Source organism: Chiloscyllium punctatum, chromosome 27 (genome assembly GCF_047496795.1).
Source record: "Chiloscyllium punctatum isolate Juve2018m chromosome 27, sChiPun1.3, whole genome shotgun sequence".
NCBI classification, from domain to species: domain Eukaryota; kingdom Metazoa; phylum Chordata; class Chondrichthyes; order Orectolobiformes; family Hemiscylliidae; genus Chiloscyllium; species Chiloscyllium punctatum.
Window position 1 is genome coordinate 45,300,013 of NC_092765.1, and position 20,380 is coordinate 45,320,392.

Sequence of the window (20,380 nt, forward strand, 5' to 3'; positions counted from 1 at the left end):
AACCACTGCTCTTCTTTAAATGACTTATGGTCACATCAAATACTGGGCAGGCCACAGCTCAGATTTGCCGCAGTAATTTCTGCGAGAGCCCATTAAATGTCTTGGGATGATGGCTGCTTGATTTCTTTCATGGCCACACATTTACTGTGACACAAATTCCCTTTCCCATAAGCAATTCCTGCATGGCTCACTCTGAATGGTACTAGTACCCTTGGGAGGCTAAATGGTGAGGACAACTTGTTTAAACACAATGTGCATTCTCCTGAGTTCAGGAGATTAAGGAGTGATCTGAATGAGGTTTTCAACAGGATAAATAGAGACGAACTATTTTGTCTGTTGGGGACATCAAGAACCAGGTAACATCATCCGAAAATTAGAGCCAGCCCATTCAAGAGTGAAATCAGGAAGGGTATAAAATGTGGAAATAATAAACTCTTTCCCACCCGCCCAAAATAGACTGAGGTTACTGGAGGTCAACTGGAGTCTCCAAGACTGAGATGGATGCATTTCTGTTAAGGACAAGATCATGAGATTTTGACCAAAGGTGAGTATATGCAGCTGAGGTGAGATCAGCCTTGATCTGCTTCAGTTGTTGACACTCCTGCCTCTAATACACAAGGTCCTGGATTGAAGCTGCACTCTGGAACTTTAGCAGAAAATAATGAGGTCGACATTCCATTGCAGTACAGAGGGACTGCTGCGCTGTCCAAGTGCCATCTCTGTATATGATCAACTAAACCTGCAGTTGCTTCCTGGATATAAAAGACCTTGTAGCACTACATGAAACGGGGGGGGGGGGGGCGGTTAAAACCATGTCTTGGTTAAAATTTGTCCCTCATACAAGAACGGTGTATGTAAGTGGTCATTAGCCCTGGTATTTGTGTGCAAGTTCAGCTGCTGTTTCCTACTGCAGAAACTTGACCACATTTTAAAAAGTAATTCATTGGTTGCAGAGCACTGAGACATCCAGTGGTCATGGAAAGCATTACATAAATGCAAGGTGTTTTTTTTCCAATTTTGGTCTAATTGAATGGCAAATTGGGCGGGGCTCAGAAAACAAAGAGCCCACCCAACTCTGCTCCCAAATTGCTAAAACAGCAAGTTATTGTGGTATACCTTTAAAGGATGTACCAAACTGCTGTCTATCACTATTCACCACATGATGTGATCTATATCCCTGTGTAATCTGCATTCAGACCAGAATAGCAGTCCTACAAATCAGATGTGTTCTGCGTAGTCTCTAAGTTATCATTGTGTATATAATCTTATTTAGGTGCAGGGTTCAAATTACTATTCATTTGATGGAATTTAGGTTCAATTAATAAACTCTGGAGCTAACCTCAGTGATGATTACCATAAGTGTTGTAAACATCTATCTGGTTCTGTAGGGAAGGAAATCTGCCTGCCTTACTCTGTCTGGCCTACGTGCGACTTCAGAAATCTGGCAGCATCTGAAATGGCCTCGCACACCTTTCAGCTTGGAGGCAATGTTAAGAAATGTTGGCTTTGTCAGGAACGCCTACACTTCATCAGAGAAATAAAATTCTTCAAATAAAGAATGTACATTATTGTGCTACCAATCCTTGTTGCATGATTAGTAGATTTGCACTGAATAAAAGAATGCAACAGATTTAAACATTAGAAGGGTATCTCAAGGGGTTTTTGCAGCATGTGGTTGTTTTGTTCACCCACAGTGACTCTTCTCCATACCGGTTTGATTCTGCCCTCAGTTGGCTGAGCTGCACAATGAGGGGGCAGGTGTTTTGCTGGGAATCATGGGACATGGAGCGACTGAGCGTGCTCACACCCGAGGTTCCAGCTCCATCCATCTGCAGCTCCAGAACTTCCCGCTCCCTCACGTCGGATTCACTCCCGCTCCACTTTCCCGGAACATTGTCTGTGCCGTGCTCATCTGCTTCTTGATCAAAGGAGCGCTGAATCTGGTGCTTTGATTCTGAGGGAGAAAATCCAAGTCAGATTCTTTTGTCTAGTGACTTTACCATTGGCCCCACCGCCCCACCCATCCTTCAACTTTTCCCCCATTTCACCTCAAGTTGCTGATTCATTCTGAGTGTTTCTTATCCATGGGTACCTTTGGCCATCTCTCATACAACCCCTTAGGACAATAAACATCAGCATCAGTGTTGATCCCATCGAACTATACCTACTTTTAAGTACAATCTCACCACCACCCCCCCAACCACCTCCAAGATTCTTTCCCTGTACTGTTTTGCCTCTCTTGGGAGATTGCATGAACATGGGCTCTTTTTAATTCTTTCATTAGATGTGGGCATTGCTGTCAAGGTCAACATTTATTTCCCCTTTCATATGAATGGCTTGTTCGTCCACTTAAGAGGGCAGTTGAGAGTCACATTGCTGTGAGTCAGGAGTCACATTGTAAGCCAGACCAGGTATGGATAGCAGATAGCCTTCCGTGAAGGGACCAGATCACCAATAACAATTGGTGATATTTTAATGGCCATCGTTATTGAGACTAGCTTTGAATTCCACATTTGTTAATTGCAAATTTGAACCCATCCCCGGGCCTCTGGATTACTGTGGAAGGGCTTATGCCCGAAACGTTGATTCTCCTGCTCCTCGGATGCTGCCTGACCTGCTGTGCTTTTCCAGCACCACCTCTTTGACTCTGATCTCCAGCATCTGCAGTCCCCACTTTCTCCTCTGGATTACTAGTCCAGTGATACCACCACTGCACTACCATCTCTCCAGCCATGAGGATCCATTACAACAGGTCCAGGTCCCTAATGAAAGATTATTCTGGTTCAACAGATTGAATTTATTTTCTCTGATCATGCTGTTTATCCAGGCTGTAATGACCCGCTGGACTATAGTGTTATCTCGTGCATTGGGTGCTGACTCTCTGTATGTCTTTTACAGAGAGCAAGACCAGTTCCTGACTTGGATGTTATATCATAGAGAAAGCAAGAGCCTTCAGTGAGTACGTACTCAGGCGCTGGAATTTCCTGGTTTTGGAGATTGGAGAGACTTAGAGAGGTTTTTTAGATCCTTATTGACTCTGGGTTATTTTAAGATGATGTTGTGTTTTCCCCTGTAGATTCCATGATGCAGCGAGTGAGTAAGTAATAGTTGGTACATGGTGACTAGTCATTATGTTCAGCTGATAGGAGCGTGGGGTAAGTGTGAGTGACCAGCTTATCCCCAAAATGTATACAACATTAGTGTGCTCAGCGCTACAGCACTGCATATGGTGCTGGTCACTGCATTATGGGAAGGATCTGAGGAGGATTTCACAGGATGTTGCCAGCAATGAAGAATTCCAGCTCTGGATAAGAAATGGAAAGGCTGGGATTGTTTCCCTTAGACAGAGTAGGCTAAAGGGCGATTTAATTGCTTCATATAAAATTACCGTGGCCCTAGATGAGACAGGTTAGGGAAAACCTGTTTTATTCTGAGCTTGTGCTGGTACAGTTCTATGAAACACTGTCCTTCTGTGGTTCACTGTGCTGCAATAGGCCAGGTAAACACAACCAGCAGAAAATTAGATTAAATAATGGATCAACAGAGGTACACAGAAACACAGAATCCCTACAGTGCGGAAACAGGCCATTCAGCCCAACAAGTCCACATCGACCCACCAAAGAGTAAGCTAACCAGACCCATTCCCCCGACTCTATTACTCCACATTTACCCCTGACCTACACATCCCTGAATACTATAGGCAACTTAGCATGGCCAATTCATCTAACCTCCCACAATCTTTGGATTGTGGGAGGAAACTGGAGCACCAGGTGGAGACCCATGCAGATATGAAGAGAATGTGCAAACTCCACACAGACTGTTGCCTGAGGCTGGAATCAAACTCAGGTCCCTGGTGCTGTGAGGCAGCAGTGCTAACCACTGTGCTATCGTGTCACCCATATAAGAGACTATTTCAGAATACACTAAATATATCTCAGAAAGTGCAGATTGTTACTAATCAGTGATTAACTAAAAAGTTAAGGATAAAATTAAACTTAAAAGGCAGAGCATACTGAGACAGGTGGCAGGTCAGAAGAGTGGAAAGAGTATAAAGAAGAATAAAGAATGACTAAAAGATTAATGAGGGATGGGTAAATCAGAGTACAATAGCATGCTAATTACAAATCTAGTAACAAATAGGGTTTCTGTAAATGTACAAACAAGGAAAGAGTTAATAAAGTGCAAGTTGTCCTATAGGATGTGAGTCTAAGCATAAACAATGGAAAATGAGGAGAAGGCAGATGAATTTGTGTTGGGCTTTACTGTACAGGATACAACAAACATCCCAGAAATAGCTGTACCTCAGGAAATGGAAAGGAACTCAGAAAAATTAGATCAGCTATGATCTTAATGAATGGTGGAGCAGGCTTGAGGGAAAAATTGACTTATGTCTGCTCCTAAATTATGTGTTCGTAAGTAGAAACTTCAGAGTGCTTCAGTGCAGAGGGATCTGGGTGTCCTTGTGCATGAGTAACTGGAAGCTATAGTGCAGGTAATAAAGAGAGCACTTGGAATTTGGGCATTTATTGCTAAAGGAATATAAAAGTAGACAAGTGTTATTGCAATCATACAAAGCATTGGTATGACTGCATCTGGAGTACCAAGGACAGTTTTAGTCCCCTTACTTAAGGGATGCAACTGTACTAGAGACAGTTCAGAGAAGGTTCACTAGATTAGTTCCAGGTTTGTGCTTTGAGGAGAGGTTGAGCAGTTGAGGTTTAGACTCGCTAGGGTTTAGGAGGATGAGATGACATTTAATTGAGGTTTGTACGATACTAAAGTAGAGTGACAAAGCAGCTCCATATGGACGTTACCTCTTATGGGGCAATTGAGGACGAGAGGCCTTAGTTTTAAAACAAGGGGTGGCGCATTGATGAAGAGGAGTTAATTCTTTCAAAGAGTTGTGAACCTACGGCAATTCAGCACATCAGACTGCAGTGGGTGCTGGAACACAATAAATCTGAGAAGGCCACAACAGATATTTAATTAGTAATGGGTTGAAGGGTTATGGAGGGGAAACAGGAAATTGCAGTTGAGGATGAGATGAGATCAACCACGACTGTATCAAATGACGGAACAGCCTCAGGGGGCTGAACTGATTACTCCTACTCCTCGTTCTGATGCTCTTACGCACTCCCACCGGGTCAGGTGGATTCAAGTCTCCATTGTTCCTGGAACTCAAGATAGTTTTTGTTTGAACGGGAGGCTGCTTTCCAAACCAGAGAGAGGCTCTCCACTCTTCTGCAGAGAAAGGGCGATGTCTAATGTGATGATTCTCCTACAACGTGGTAATGTCAAAATAAGTTCCACCTACAAGTGTAGTGGTTGGCAAGAAACAGTCCCTTCCAATGGATGCGCTCACTCTCACCCATAACCACGTACCTGGAATGAGGATGCTGAAGGCTACCTGCATGGCCTTGCGAATGATGTTGTCCAGGGCAAACATCCAATGAGGTTTAATCTGGTTACGACGAAGGAGTTTTATCACCTAGGAAGAAAATCCCTATTAAGAAGGAAAGATGTCATCCACTAGGTAAGCTGCAAAGTTCCCATCGATATCACATGGTTAATACTTTGACCCAGAGATATTCAACCTTGACGGCCCAAATCCCATCCTTTATCAATCCGTTGTCTGTATTTTAACCACACGATGTCCTGACTGATCCTGTGCTTGCTGATCCACTTTGACCTCTCATCTAGCAACACCCGAACTTTTAAATTCTCATCCTTGCTTGCAATTCACTGTATGGTCTTGACCCTCCCTATTGCTTCTAGCCGGGTTTTCCAGCAATGAAAGTGCTCTATTAATGCAAATGGTTGTTGTTGTAGACGCTGCTCTTCCTCTTATCAGCCCTCCTGTCTTTTTCACAATTTTTCCCTGAACATCGTTGTTACTTTCCCCCATTATCTGGAAGAAGTCTGTATAGGTCACTCTAAAGTCAGCACACGGATATGTGTTACATAAGACAGCAACCACAGACACTCCCCATCACAATTCACCACAATGTGGGAGCTGATGGCTCATTGTCAATTAACTAATCACAACTGAGTAAACACTTACTGGGAGTGACTGTGGAGTGATCAAACCTCAGAAACCTTCACTCAGTTTGGAATCTCTTGTATGGCCCAGGGTAAGGTTAGCTAATGCAGAGCCGACCAAGAGTGAAAGGTAGGGCATCTCCTGGTTATTCAGTCCCTATTACAGATCTATGCCAGTGATAAAACAGCCTCAGGGTTCCATGCAAAGATCCCCAGTGCCCCAGTCCCATGGATCCACAATTTTATGGGGTATAACACTTAAGAGATCCAATTCCCACAGGGACACACTCTCATATGGCCCCAGTCCCATGGATCCACACTCTCTCTGTGTCCCTTTCTCATGGGGTACCAGTCTCACAGTGGACCCAGTCTCTCAGAAGCCTGCATCTCACAGCACTTCCACATTCAAAGGGCCCATTCATGCAGAGGCCAAGTCCCACAAAGGGCCCAGTCCCACAAAAGGCCCCGAGCCATGGGCAAATCCCAAATGGACCCAGTCCCACATGGGCCCAGTCTCTCACAGACCCCGTCCCACAAGGGGCCTCATCTCACATGGGCCCAACTGTGCAAGGGCCCTGCTATCACAATACTGAAGCATTTGTTCACTGACCGACTGACAATTTACTTTGAAATGAAGTTGGCATGGGGGTGTGAGGGGAGTCGGGCGAACTGGCTACCTTTAGTTTAACAGTGAAAAGCCCCTTCCCTCTCCATGTGACTGCCTGACTGAGTTCACACTCACAGCATCTTGGAAGCTGAAGATGATGATCTGGATTTCGTTGAGCACTGCTTTGTCAAAGTGTAGCTTTGTCTGCAGGTTCAAGAAGACCTTGACAAGCAGTTTGTGGTCTGGAGTTCGAATGTAGTCCTTCAGACAGTTGACAAGTTGCCGGGTGTGTTCAGAAGTTAACCTGGAGTCAGGATTCTGTTTTGAAAGGAGGAAGGAATTAGAGCACATGAATAACACAGGAGTGGCCAGGCAGTTCAGACATTCCTCATCCCCGAAGGAAGAGCTGACACATGACCATCTCCTGCTCCACTGTCCCCGTCAGTGGGCTGCAGGCTCAGGATCATCTTCCTTTCTCCCCTCTGAAGAGAAATCATCAGCCTCACCACATTACCGCTCCAGATAAAAACCTAATGTGCATTTATCTAGCACCGAGCAATGTCCTAAAGAGCTTCACAGCCAACTGAAGAGTCATAGAATTTCTATAGTGTGGTAACAGGCCATTCGACCCAACAAGTCCACACTGACCCACCAAAGCGTAACCCACTCAGACCCATTCCCCTACCCTATTTTGTGATATTTACCCCTGATTAATGCACCTAACCTACACATCCCTGAACACCATGGGCAATTTAGCATGGCCAATCCACCTAACCTGCACATCTATGGATTGTGGGAGGAAACCCACGCAGACACGGGGAGAATGTGTAAACTCCACACAGACAGTTGTCTGAGGCCAGAATTGAACCCAGGTCCCTGGCGCTGTGAGGCAGCAGTGCTGACCACTGAGCCACCTTGCTGCCCTGAAATGTAATCACTGTTGTAATGTAAGAAGTAGGGCAGCCAATTCATATGCAGCAAACTCCCCCACAAAAATACTTGGGAAATGACAAATTACACCAAGTCAATTATGTCAGCTGAGAGATAAATAGGCCACAACACCACAATAAATAGGCCACAACACCACAATAAATAGGCCACAACACCACAATAAATAGGCCACAACACCACAATAAATAGGCCACAACACCACAATAAATAGGCCACAATGCCAAGGGATCGTTCTCATTTACCTGAGAAAGTGGATGGGCCCTCAGTTTGATATCTCGCTCAGAGAGTCGGGAGTGGCGAATCATGAGGGGTACCTGGCATGATTCCCTGCCCTGTGCTTGGCAGACCCTGATGGTGCCACAGGAAGGTCAGGCCCTTACGGATGTGTGCCTGGCCACTTCCCCCAGTCAAGTAGACACAGGTTTTAAATCCTGCACTCCACCCCCCCCCCCCACAGCAGAGGCAAGTGGGTGAGAAAGATCAGCTGGGTAAAGGCCAGCTACTATGAAGCCTGAGACTCAGAGTACCGCCTGAGTGAAAATGAGAGGAGAGTGACTGTAAAAAGCAATAACATATGTCAGGGGTGTCCAAGGGCAGAACAGATAGAGAGACTCAGTTCACTAGACTGATTCTGGAGTTGAGGGAATTGGCTTATGAGGAGAGACTGAGTAGTTTGGGATTATATTCATTGGAATTTAGAGGAATGAGGGGGCATCTTACAGAAACATATAAAATTATGAAGAGAATAGATAAGACAGAAGTAGAGAGGATGTTTCCACTGGCGGGTGAAGCTAGTACAAGAGGGTAAAGCCTCAAGATTCGAGGGAGCGGATTGAGGAATGAATTGAGAAGGAACTTCTTCACCCAGAGGGTTGTTAATCTATGGAATTCCTTGTCCAGTGAGGTAGTTGTCATTACTTTAGTTACCATTTTTACAGCTAAGATTGGTATTTTTTTGAACAGTGATACAGTGTCATACAGTGAGAGGTTGAGTCCACAAAAAGATCAGCCATGATCTTAGTGAGTGGCGGAACAGGCTCGAAGGGACACACGGCCTACTCCTGCTCCTAGTTCTTATGTTCTAAGAGACCTTGTGTAGAGGAGCTACAGACAACTGCCTAACCCTGAGTCACAGATTGGGGCAACAATTATTCAATTACCTGCAGGGCCTCCTATCAGAGGACCAAGCAATACACCACATTACACTGGCATTGAGTCTCGAAAGCCCGCAGTGTTTGGAAACGGTATGAAGTGATTTGGCCCATCACAACCCAGCCCAAAGTATTGAACTGACTGTAAACCCACAACAATCTTGAGTAAGGCCATGATTTTATTTGTGATAGGATATGGATGTTACAAAGTGGGAAATGTTCCCTTATTTGATAAGACAGCTATAAATTCACCAAATAGTTAAAAACAACAGAAAGTAAAGGTTGGCTGAGGAACAAATATTACTGTTGATTCTATGTCCACATTGGCTACCATCTTGAACCATCTTCATGATGCACTGCAGAAATTCACCAAGACTTTTTCAAGACCACTTGACAAACTGACAATCACTTTCATCTTAAAGGATAAGGGCAGCAGATACAAGGACACACCACCATCTGCAAGTTCCATCCTGACTTGGAAATATATCATAGAGTTATACAGCACGGAAACAGACCCTTTGGACCAATCCATCCATACTGACCAAGTTTCCCAAACTAAGCTAGTTCCAGTTGCCTGCATTTAGCCCATGTCCCTATAAACCTTTCATATTCATGTACCTGTCCAAATATGTTTAAATGTTGCAACTGTACCTATCACTCCCTCTGGCAGTTCATTCTACACATGAACCACTCTCTATGTGAAAAGGTTGCCGTTTATGTCACTGGGTCAGGATTCTATCAGTACGCCTTCAGTAAATTAGCTAACGTGGTCCTGGAAAGCAGTTCACACCTTAACCTGGCAATTAGAGTCATAGAGATATACAGCACGGAAATAGACTCTTTGGTCCAACTTGTCCATGCCAACCATATAATTCTAAATTAATCCAGTCCAATTTGCAGCATTTGGTCCATATCCTTCTAACCCTTCCTATTCATGTACCCATCCAGGTGCCTTTTAAAATGTTGTCATTGTACCAGCTTCCACCACTTCCTCTGGCAGCTCATTCCGTACACGCACCACCCTCTATGTGAAAAGGTTGCCCCTTAGGTCCCTTTTATGTCTTTCCACTCTCACCCTAAAACTATGCCCTCTAGTTCTGGACTCCTCACCCCAGGGAAAATACTTTGTCTGTTTACCCTATCCATGCCCCTCATGATCTTACAAACCTCTATGAGGTCACCCCTCAGCCTCTGACACCCCAGGGAAAATTAGCCCCAGCCCATACAGCCTCTCCCTATAGTTCAAACCCTCCAACCCTGGTCACACTCCTGCACATGTTTTCTGAATCATTTCAAATTTTACAACATCTTTCCTTCAGCAGGGAGACCAGGAATGAATGCAGTATTCCAATAGTGGCCTAACCAATGTCATGTACAGCTGCAACATAACATCCCAACTCCTACACTCAATGCTTTGACCGATGACGGCAAATGTACCAAACACCTTCTTCACCTCCTTGTTTACCTGTGACTCTGCCTTCAAGGAACTATACACCTGAGTAGGGCAATAAATGCTGCCTCAGAAAGACCACATCCCATGAATGATTAAAAACACTCACTGAACTTCCTCCCTTTCTCTCTGTCCTCACACATTGTGATATATGAGGAAAATATATTCTGTTCCATTAGTTAGTTTGGCAAGATCCAGATCTCCAGCCTGTCACCAGAGACTGGAGCTGGAGGGTCAGCACTCAGTGTCAGAAAAGGCTGAGACAATCTTACTCTGACCATATCGGAAGGGGTTACAGGCGATGCTCAGGTCACTTGGCTGCCGTATTGGTCAACCAGTCCTGAAATAGGCCTTGAACCCAGAGTTTTCACCTTGGAGGTGGGAATTCCATCATCGGTGCCACCTGACACCCCCTACACCGAACCTCCAAGTGCTTAAAAACAAAGCTGAGAAAGCTGGCCCTCCCAGGTCAAAGTAAAAACAACATAACTGCAGATGCTCTGAATCTTGAATTAAAAATGGAAAATGCTGGAAATACTCAGCAGCATCTGTTCGGAGAAACAGATGGATGAGCTCTTGTCTGTCCATCCCAGTTCTGTGTGATTTCGTGAGGAATGAGAGTTTTCCTACCTGTGCCTGGGCTTCTAGAACGTTCTGGACCACCGTTTCACAGTCCTCAGTCAGGATTTTGAACAGTGCATCCCTGCGCTCACTGTCTTTCTTCAGGAGGAACAATCCAGCATTTTCTTCTGGAGAGGATGGGGCACTGAAGTCATCCACTTGTTCCTCAAGCACACTGGGAGCAGGAAGACATGAAGATCAGTGAAAATGCTCTCAGCAAAACACTGAGTGACCTCACATTTAAAGGTGTAAAAGCTAGAAACAACAACACTCTGAGGTTGGGATCTGAAATTCTATCTCCGAGGCAGCAACGGGAGCTCTGGCCCAGTTAGGGCTCACTGAGGGCTCCTTGACAATTCTCAAGCCTCAAAGGATGGCATGGTGGTTCAGTGGCTAGCACTGCTGCCTCACAGCGCCAGAGACCCGCATTCAATCCCACCCTTGGGCGACTGTCTGTGTGGAGTTTGCATGTTTTGCGTGAGTTTCCTCCCACAGTCCAAAGAAGTGCACTCTCGTTGAATGGGCCCATATGTGCATGTTAGGTGGATTAGCAATGGGAAATGCAGGTGATAGGGTAGGGACCTGGGTCTGGGTGGGTTGCTGGTTGGAGGATTGGAGTGGACTTCATGAGCCAAATGGTCTGCTCCCATGCTGCAGGGGATCTATGAGCTGGGGTCACGAGGTGGAAGCTCTGACAGAGGCACTGCTGTGCAATCACAATAAGCAGGAAAGTTCAAGCTCACCTGAGAAACTCCTGTTTTGGTGAGTTGCTTTTCGCAGAGAGACCCGGGATCGAGCAGCTTCGACTCAGGAAGGGGCTGCTGAGTTTAAAATCCAAGGGCTGCCTGCTCTCACCTCCTTCCTTCCGGTGCCCCAACGCAGGGACCGAGAGACTGTGATAGAATTCACCTGCATAAAGATATGGACAGGATGATAAATGGAAGGGGAGTTTCAAAGCAGAGCAATGCAGCTCGAGAGAGTGGGATAAAGTGATTAGAAACATTGGTCATGGAAACCATGCTGTGATCGTCATGTTTCTAACGTTTGGCTCAAGGCAGAATGCAGGGCACTGTTAAAAGTTGAGAAGGAGGAGACCTACATTTATATAGCACCTTTCATCTACACAGATTCTAAATACATCACAATCAATCAGGATCTTCAATGTACTGCAGTCACTGTCACTCAACTGGGATCTTGAGTTCACGTCACAATACAAGCGAACCCACCATAATATACACTCTCACACACAATCACACTCACACAAACCCTCTCTCATACACACGCTCTCTCTCTCTCTCACACACACACACACGCACACATCCCCTGTCACACTCATGCGCACACTCTATCAAGCACACGCACACACACTCCCTCCCTCTCTCTCTCACACGCACACTCACACATGCACAGAAACACACATATAGATCTATGGGGTGCATTTGCATTTGCAGATTTTTAGTTGCAGATACATTCTGTTCTCTTCAAACAGCACACAATCTGTAGGCAGTCAGTACATGTGACATTTTATAAATTCCTACTTTGGAAACAGAACTAGTCTGATTCAAGGTTGGGATACAGACAGACTCTAACCTCACACCTTTAATGCATTGACCAGGCTGAGATGTCACTTTTTTTTATACACTGATAAAATCTTAAATTATCTCAGGGCTGTGACTTGAAAGAAATTCTGGGATCTACATATTAATCAATCAAAACCTGCATCCCCATTCTAAGTGATTAATCTGATTAAGGTTTGCATCAGTTGTATGACACTTTGATCTTTTACTATAAATGCTGTATCCTATGATTCTGCTCCACTAACTACCTGATGAAGGAGCAGTACTCCAAAAGCTTGTACTTTCAAATAAGCCTGTTGGACCCCGACCTGACGTTGTATGATTTTTAACTTTGTCACTGTATGGGCATTCTTGGCAATTAATTTGTATCCAGCAAACTCCCACAAGCAGCAGTGAGGTAACACCATTATAAACATTTTCCGGGTTTTAGTCAAAGAGAAGACATTGGTAAGAATCCAGGGGAATACTGTGGTTTGAATCCGGGGGAATACTGTATCTGTTATTTGTATCTGTGCATCTTGCACACTTACCTGAACAAGAAGGAGTGCTTTGGTTTACATCTGATCCAAAATATGGTACAGCACTCCCTTTGTGATGTACTGATGTGTTGGCCTCAGTTTCACATTCAAGCCTCAGAAGTGGGGCTTGGCAGAGCAAGCTTGTAATTCCAAGGTGAAAGTGTGATCACTGAGAGGGTCTGAACTGCAGTGCCAATGATTACCAGCAGTGGGTGCTCTCTGATATGACTTGGGTCTTGCAGTCAGACCAATTGTCTTTGGACGTCCAACTTGCTCAATATCACCACCAACAGGTACTTGGTATCATTGCTGCTATGAATAACTCCAAGAAGACCAGTGGGCAGACTTCCATTTAAATAGCACCTTTCACATCCCAAATGCTTCACAGAAAACACAAAGTATTTTGAGAGAGTAGTCATCATTGTAAAGTGGGAAAACGTAGCAGGCAATTTATCCACAAGCTCCTACATACAGCACTAAAATAAATAACTGGGTATAATCATTAAAATTTTTTTAATTGCTAGCCAGGAGGTAAACAAGGTACCTACAAATGCCGATCAACACTTCTTTGAATAGCAATGTAGTACCTTATGTGCCCATCTGAAAGGAAGATGATCCCTTGGTTTTAATGTCTCATCTGAAAGATGCCACTTCTGACAATGCAGCTCTCCCTCAGTGTAACCTAGATCCATGTTCAAGTCTCCTGTTTCAGACTTAAACTGGTTTCAAGGGATGGCAGCACTACAGCGTAGCTTTGTGTGAGCAAATTAATATTCTCTCTCCCTTGGAGTGTGGAAGCTTTAATGTCTGAATTATTACGTATCTAGCATAAGACTCCTATCTTATAGAGGGTGCACTATGTTTGTGTAAGTGAGCAGGAACAATGGGCAGTGGGATGGATTAGCACGGAACACCATTTGCAAACTTAAGGGCTGAGTAGAAACTGTCAGCTTCCCTGTCTTGGCCAAGTCTGACTCGCAGCTGGTTTACAGAGAAGGGGACAGATCTGAGTCAGTGCTGATCAAATTAGAACACCCAGAGCACTGCTCAATCGCCAGGCACTTGCTGCACCTAGACAATGTCAAACTGCCACTGGATATTATCCACAACTAAGGAAATGCCAGTACAGCTGCTGCCTAAACAGGTTTATTGCAAAAGACGAGAACTTAAATTTTTAAAGGTCTCATTGCAAATGATGAATCCTCACAATTGATAGTATATAAACCATAAAACAGACATGATATAGAGCCAAACCATACTCAGTGAAACCCGCCTTCAGTTTTCTCACCATCCCTGGTATCTTGAGGTAATGCCTAGTTTTCTCCACTGTATCAACACACACTTCTCCTGCCACATTCTCAAACTGCCTTCTATTCATTTCTCTATATACCAATTGGTGCTGCACCCAAATTATCCTCAACTCTATCCTGCCCAGTTCTATTTCTTCAATCTGATTTACTTGGTTACCCTTTCATTCCATTTATTTTCAGTCCTACCTCATTCTACCCCATTCCTCAGCATCCAGCACCCGATCAGACTCTGTCACAACTTTCCCTCTTTCCAGTTCTGTATCTTTCTCTTCCTCTCTAGTTTATTCTAAATAATTCACTATCCCTTGCTTCCTGCCCCTGTTCAGTCCAACTGCCTCAGTGCAATTCCACTCTTGCTCACTGTCTAACTTATACTTTGTTCTTCATTCAATGATTCACCTCCATTCCATTCTCTCTGCTTTCAATTCGCAATGATTCCAAATCCAAACTATCCCATTCATCCCTATTCACCTGCTTTGGATTCCAATTCTGCAACGTTTCCTCCAGTTCCATCCTGTTGAATGCCTCTGCCTTGTATTAGATATAGTTACAGTCACACAGCACGGAAGCAGACCCTTCGGCCCAACCAGTCCATGCTGACCATAATCCCAAACTGAACTAATCCCACCTGCCTGTGGTCAGCCCATATCCAGAACAAGCATTTCTTATCTATGCACTTATCCAAATGTCTTTTAAATATTGCAACTGTACCCGCACCACCACTTCCACACACACCTTGTGTAAAAACGTTGGCCCTCATGAATGTTTTAACAATTTTCTCCTCTCATCTTTAAAAATATGCTCCATAGTCTTGAAATCGCTGTTCTAGAGGGAGGACACCTGCCATTCACTTTATCTACATCCCTCATAATTTTATAAACCTCTATAAGGTCACCACTCAACTCCTATGCTCCAGTGAAAAAAACCCCAGCCTATCCAGCCTCTCCTTATAACCCAAAGCCTCCTTTCCCGGCAACATCCGGCATTCTCTTCTGAACTGTCTCCAGTTTAGTGACATCCTTCTTAAAACGGGGGAGCCAGAACTGGACACAGTATTCCAGAGGAGGCATCCCAACATCCTGTACAACCTCAACATGATGCAACTACTTTTACACTCAAAGGTCTGAGCAATGAAGGCAAGTGTGGTAAACACCTTTTTAACCAAGAGTAGAAAGTCAGGACTACAGATGCTGGAGATCAGAGTTGAGAGTGTGGTGCTGGAAAAGCACAGCAGGTCAGGCAGCATCCGACGAGCAGGAGAATTGGGAATGACGAAGTGCTTACACCCAAAACGTCAATTCTCCTGCTCCTCGGATACTGCCTGACCTGCTGTGCTTTTCCAGCACCACTCTCTCGGCCTTCTTAACCAGCTTGTTCTGATTGCTTGCTGCTCCTACACAATCTTATTCTCACTGCAGCGTGTCCCCACCCCATTTCCATCAACCCACCACCTCAGCACCCAGCACTGTTCCCATTCTCTCTCATTCCCAGACCTGGCTTTGGAGCGGGTTTTGTTTTCTTCCGGCTCAGGAACGGGTCCTTGAGGAGCTCTGCGGCCGTGGCCCGTTTATCTGGATTGGGTTCAAAGCCACGAAGGAGGAAAGCCTTCGCCTCCAGGGACATGGACTCTGGGATTTCCGGATGGATTTTAAACATTCCCACCTGCCGGCAAAGAGACAGGCAATCAAACACAAAGCACAAAATTGTCCACGAGAGAAAGTGAAATGGCTGTAACTCAGAAATCATCAATTTGTGCAACCAGGCTGCTGGATTTCACATCACGTCTTCATCATTCTCATGCTTTAAAATGGGAGCACTCTGCCAGCTGTACCCAAGGGTGCCCACAAAGGATCCTTGCAATAATACACTTCGCCCACTCTCCATTTTAAATTTAACATTGATCTTGCTCTTTCTGAGCATTCTCTGCAGCCATAACTTTGTACTCCTCTGAATGTAGGTTTGCTCGCTGAGCTGGAAAGTTTGTTTTCAGACGTTTCGTCACCGTACTAGGTAATATCATCAGTGAGCCTCCTGATGAAGCACTAGAGGTGTGGCCAGCTTTCTATTTATGCATTTAGGTTTCCTTGGTTGGTGATGCTATTTCCTGTGGTGGCGTCATTTCCTATGGTGAAGTCATTTCGTGTTCTTTTTCTCAGGGGGTGGTAGATGGTGTCTAACTCGATGTGTTTTTTGATAGAGTTCCAGTTGGAATGCCATGCTTCTAGGAATTCTCATGCATGTCTCTGGTTGGCTTGTCCTAGGATGGATGTGTTGTCTCAGTCGAAGTGGTGTCCTTCCTCACCTGTATGTAAGGATACTAGTGAGAGTGGGTCATGTCTTATTGTGGTTAGTTGAGGTTCATGTTTCTGGTGGCTAGTTTTCTGCCTGCTTGTCCAATGTAGTGTTTGTTACAGTCCTTGCAAGGTATTTTGTAAATGACATTGGTTTTGCTGTACAGACAACGAGCAAAACTAATGTCATTTACAAAATACCATGCAAGGATTGTAACAAACATTACATTGGACAAACAGGCAGAAAACTAGCCACCAGGATACATGAACATCAACTAGCCACAAAAAGACATGACCCACTCTCACTAGTATCCTTACATACAGATGAGGTAGGACACCACTTCGACTGGGACAATATATCCATCCTAGAATGAGCCAAGCAGAGACACGCATGAGAATGTCTAGAAGCATGGCATTCCAACCGGAACACTATCAATAAGCACATTGACTTGGATCCCATTTACCACCCCCTAAGAAAAAGCACACGAAATGACATCACCACAAGAAATGACATCACTAATCCAAGGAAACCTAAACACATAAATAGGAAGTGGGCCATACCACCAGTGCCTCATCCGGAGGCTCACTGATGATGTTACCTAATATGGTGACGAAACGTCTGAAAACAAACCTACATCCAGAACCTCAACCTGAGCTACAAATCTTCTCAAAGCTTGATTGCATTCCTCCCTCTGTTCTATTACCCGCATGTACTTTGAATGGTATGATCTGCCTGCACTGCATGCAAAACAAAACTTTTCACTGTACCTGGGTACACGTGACATTAATAAATCAAATCACATGGCCGTTCTCTACTTCAATGAAAATGGTACATGAACCAGGTGAGAAATCTTGCCTGAACACTAACATTGTGGTTAGTGACCAGCACTGTTAATATATTATAGCTTAAAATGAATCATGCTGGGCGTAACTTGCCATTTCAGATTTTAATTCCTTTTCTCCCTCAGACTTGTGCCCCCTTCTGTCCTGGAACAGTCAGCACCCAATTGGGTACAGACCCACAGAAACCTCTTTCAGGGGTGGGCGGTTCCTGGAGAGGAGCATTAGCGAGTTTTCAGCCAAGGGAGGATGTCAGACAGGGAAAACTTCTACCTTCAGGGGTAACAGTGAGAGAGAGCCTGGCTTATGTTTTGTTAGAGATCCCAATCTTACCCTATTGCTCAGCCCTAAGCAAAGGATCCTGTGATGATAATAAACATTAGTCGGGGTTGTTACCTTAAACATCGCAGCCTGGGGCTCCCCCAGTTCAAAGAAGGGAGGCTTCCCTGTGGCCATTTCAATTACGGTACAGGCCAAAGACCAGATATCTGCAGGCTTGCCATAACCTCTTGGACCCTTGTCGATGATCTCAGGGGCCATGTACTGAAGGGTACCTGAAGAACACAGAGTCCAAATGCAATAACGTGAAAGCCTGACAACATCGAAGCTCCACACTGACCCTCACTAACAACAACCCCAATGGCACCAATTCCGAATCGAATGGCCTGTCTTTCTGCTGGTGATCCCACTCTCCCAGGCACGCACCTGTGAATGTTTCCGTGCACGGGTTGATTCCTGCCAGCCTCTTCGACGTCCCAAAGTCCGAGATTTTCAGCAATCCGCTGTACGTGTTTATCAACACGTTGTCTCCCTTTGAAGACAGATGACAGTTCAGTGAAGGGTAAATGAAAAACTTCCGTCCTTACTCCGGTGCTGGTGACGACAGAAGTCACTGAGCGCAAATGACATTTCATTGACCAGCTCTCACCTCAATGCCAGTCACTAGCCCTCTCGTTGGACACCAAGTCTTCATAATCTTTGCTATTCTCATCTCAAACCCTTCCCTGAACGAATGTGGTGATCAATAGGTGATCACTCTGCATGACTCTTGATCAGTAATTGACCCCATAATGAACCAATAGCACTATGACTGTCAGCTACAGCAGGTTTTCCAAGCCCTGGCTATCTGCTGGTGCTCCATGGGAACGAGTGTGCAGTGTAGGAAGTGGTGAAGAGCAGGAAAACGCAGCTCCTGCAGCTGCACAGGAAGAAGCCAGGGCAAGGATGTCTTCAACATGGTGGAGCTGGGGAGCGACACACCGCACAGGGAATTGTCTTCCCCGAAATCAGAGAGTTGAAGGTGTACACCAGTGCTGGGATCGCACAGTGCATGGTAAGGTATGGAGGAAGATGAGGGTGTGAATGCAAAGTCTAAGGAGGTGGATGACAAAGGGAGGGGGAGGGAATGATATGGAAAGAGAACAGAGAAGATAGACAGGAAATGGGACAGGGAAACAAGAACAGGAACAGGTACACCGACCCTCCGAACAGCATCCTATCCAGACCCACGTTATCCCCGCTTTTCCCATGGCTAACCCACCTAACGCACACACTATGGGCAATTTAGCATGGCCAATCCATCTAACCTTCATATCTTTGGAGTGTGGGAGGAAACTGGAGCTCCTGGAAGAAACCCAGACAGACACGGGGAGAATGTGCACACTCCGCACAGACAGACACCTGAGGGGGGAATCGAACCCAGATCCCTGGTGCTGTGAGACAGCAGTGCTAACCACTGAGCCACCATATCACCCTGATCCCCAGGATAAACTCAGGGAATGCTGGAGAAATTCAGCAGCCTCTGTGAGGTGGAATCAGAGTTAACAGTTGATGGTCACTGATGATGACCCTGGAGGCAGGGTCTGGGGCCACTTAGTGCTGGGTGCGTCTGTGCAGGTGGTGGCAACTGTGCATTGGCAAGACCAGGGTCTCAGCGACAGGCACTCAGTCTGTCTCCTGGAGCTGGTTCCCTTGTGGTTTTGGGTTGGCAAAGTGGCACTGCAGTCAAATAGAGCTCTCAAGGATCCAGGAGAACAATAGGGGCACTCACTGAGTTGAGAAAGGCCAGGCTGGAGAAATGGAGAGATAAAGGAGTGAGATAGATCGATAGCTAGAGGAAGAGAGAGAGAGAGAGATACATAAAGAGAGTGAGACAGTTAGAAGAGAGAGATGGAGAAGTGAGTTAGACAGAGAGAGAGAGATTGCCCAGAACATAACTAAGACAAACCTGAATGGCCCATTGCAGAATCTTCGCAAAAAGAATAAAGTCAAAGGAAAGCTAAACACAGGCATTGAGATTGCAAGGGCCGGGCTGAGGGGAAGTGGGAAATGTGTGCTCTTTCACAAAAATTATAACTGTGGTTCACAGCTAGAGCAAAGCAGCTATTGGATGGGATTTGCCGACCAAAGTGTTGAAGGAAAACAAGCTGGAATTCAGCCCAAGAATGTTCTAAGATTTGAAGGATTTTGTGGGTGGGACTGGTGCCAAATGTGACAAGAGGACTGTCTATAAATTTGGGAGCTCTATCTCTGCTGGATCTATTCTTTAAAGTGCACATTACTTGGTGAATCTTTTTTTAAACTTATTTCGATTTTAGTTTGACTGTTGAAGTACATTGTAAAAAGGTGAAATATTGTCCTTTGACTCCTCTTTGAGACTGTTAGTAAATTTGATTTGTTTCTGTTTATTAGTCCTCAAAGAACGATGGCATTAATGATCTATCCAAACCTGGCATTCCCTCCCACTCATCGCCCACCTCTGAATTCAGACACCCACTCCCTATTGAAGCCTGCCATTCTCACGCTCAATTCCTGACTCCATCCAGTCTCAGTTCTCCCTCATTGATATCACGCACTGGGGAAAAGGGTAGGGATTTGGAATGATCCGACTCCACTGGGCAGTTGAAGGTGATACTCTCCAAAGGAAGCCCTGATGAATTGTGGGAAATGAATTGCCGGTCATTCCGAGAGCGCGGGGAATGTCAGTCCACAAGCTCGCTCTATCCTCTCAGTCTGGAGTCCTGAT

At 45.2% G+C, this 20,380-nt stretch overlaps 1 protein-coding gene across 4 annotated transcripts in view; it reads right to left on the minus strand.

Moving 5' to 3' along the window:
- LOC140453677 (mitogen-activated protein kinase kinase kinase 5) overlaps positions 1-20,380 on the minus strand; it is a 167,810-nt gene that overhangs the window by 21,788 nt on the left and 125,642 nt on the right. For all 4 annotated transcript variants that reach the window (XM_072548596.1, XM_072548594.1, XM_072548593.1 and 1 more), the window contains 8 exons: positions 18,061-18,166; positions 17,752-17,909; positions 15,718-15,886; positions 11,563-11,728; positions 10,829-10,994; positions 6,782-6,964; positions 5,383-5,488; positions 1,711-1,954 (listed from right to left, as the gene is read on the minus strand). In XM_072548596.1, the coding sequence (XP_072404697.1) occupies positions 1,711-1,954; positions 5,383-5,488; positions 6,782-6,964; positions 10,829-10,994; positions 11,563-11,728; positions 15,718-15,886; positions 17,752-17,909; positions 18,061-18,166 (1,298 nt within the window). The remainder of the gene's footprint in view (positions 1-1,710; positions 1,955-5,382; positions 5,489-6,781; positions 6,965-10,828; positions 10,995-11,562; positions 11,729-15,717; positions 15,887-17,751; positions 17,910-18,060; positions 18,167-20,380) is intronic.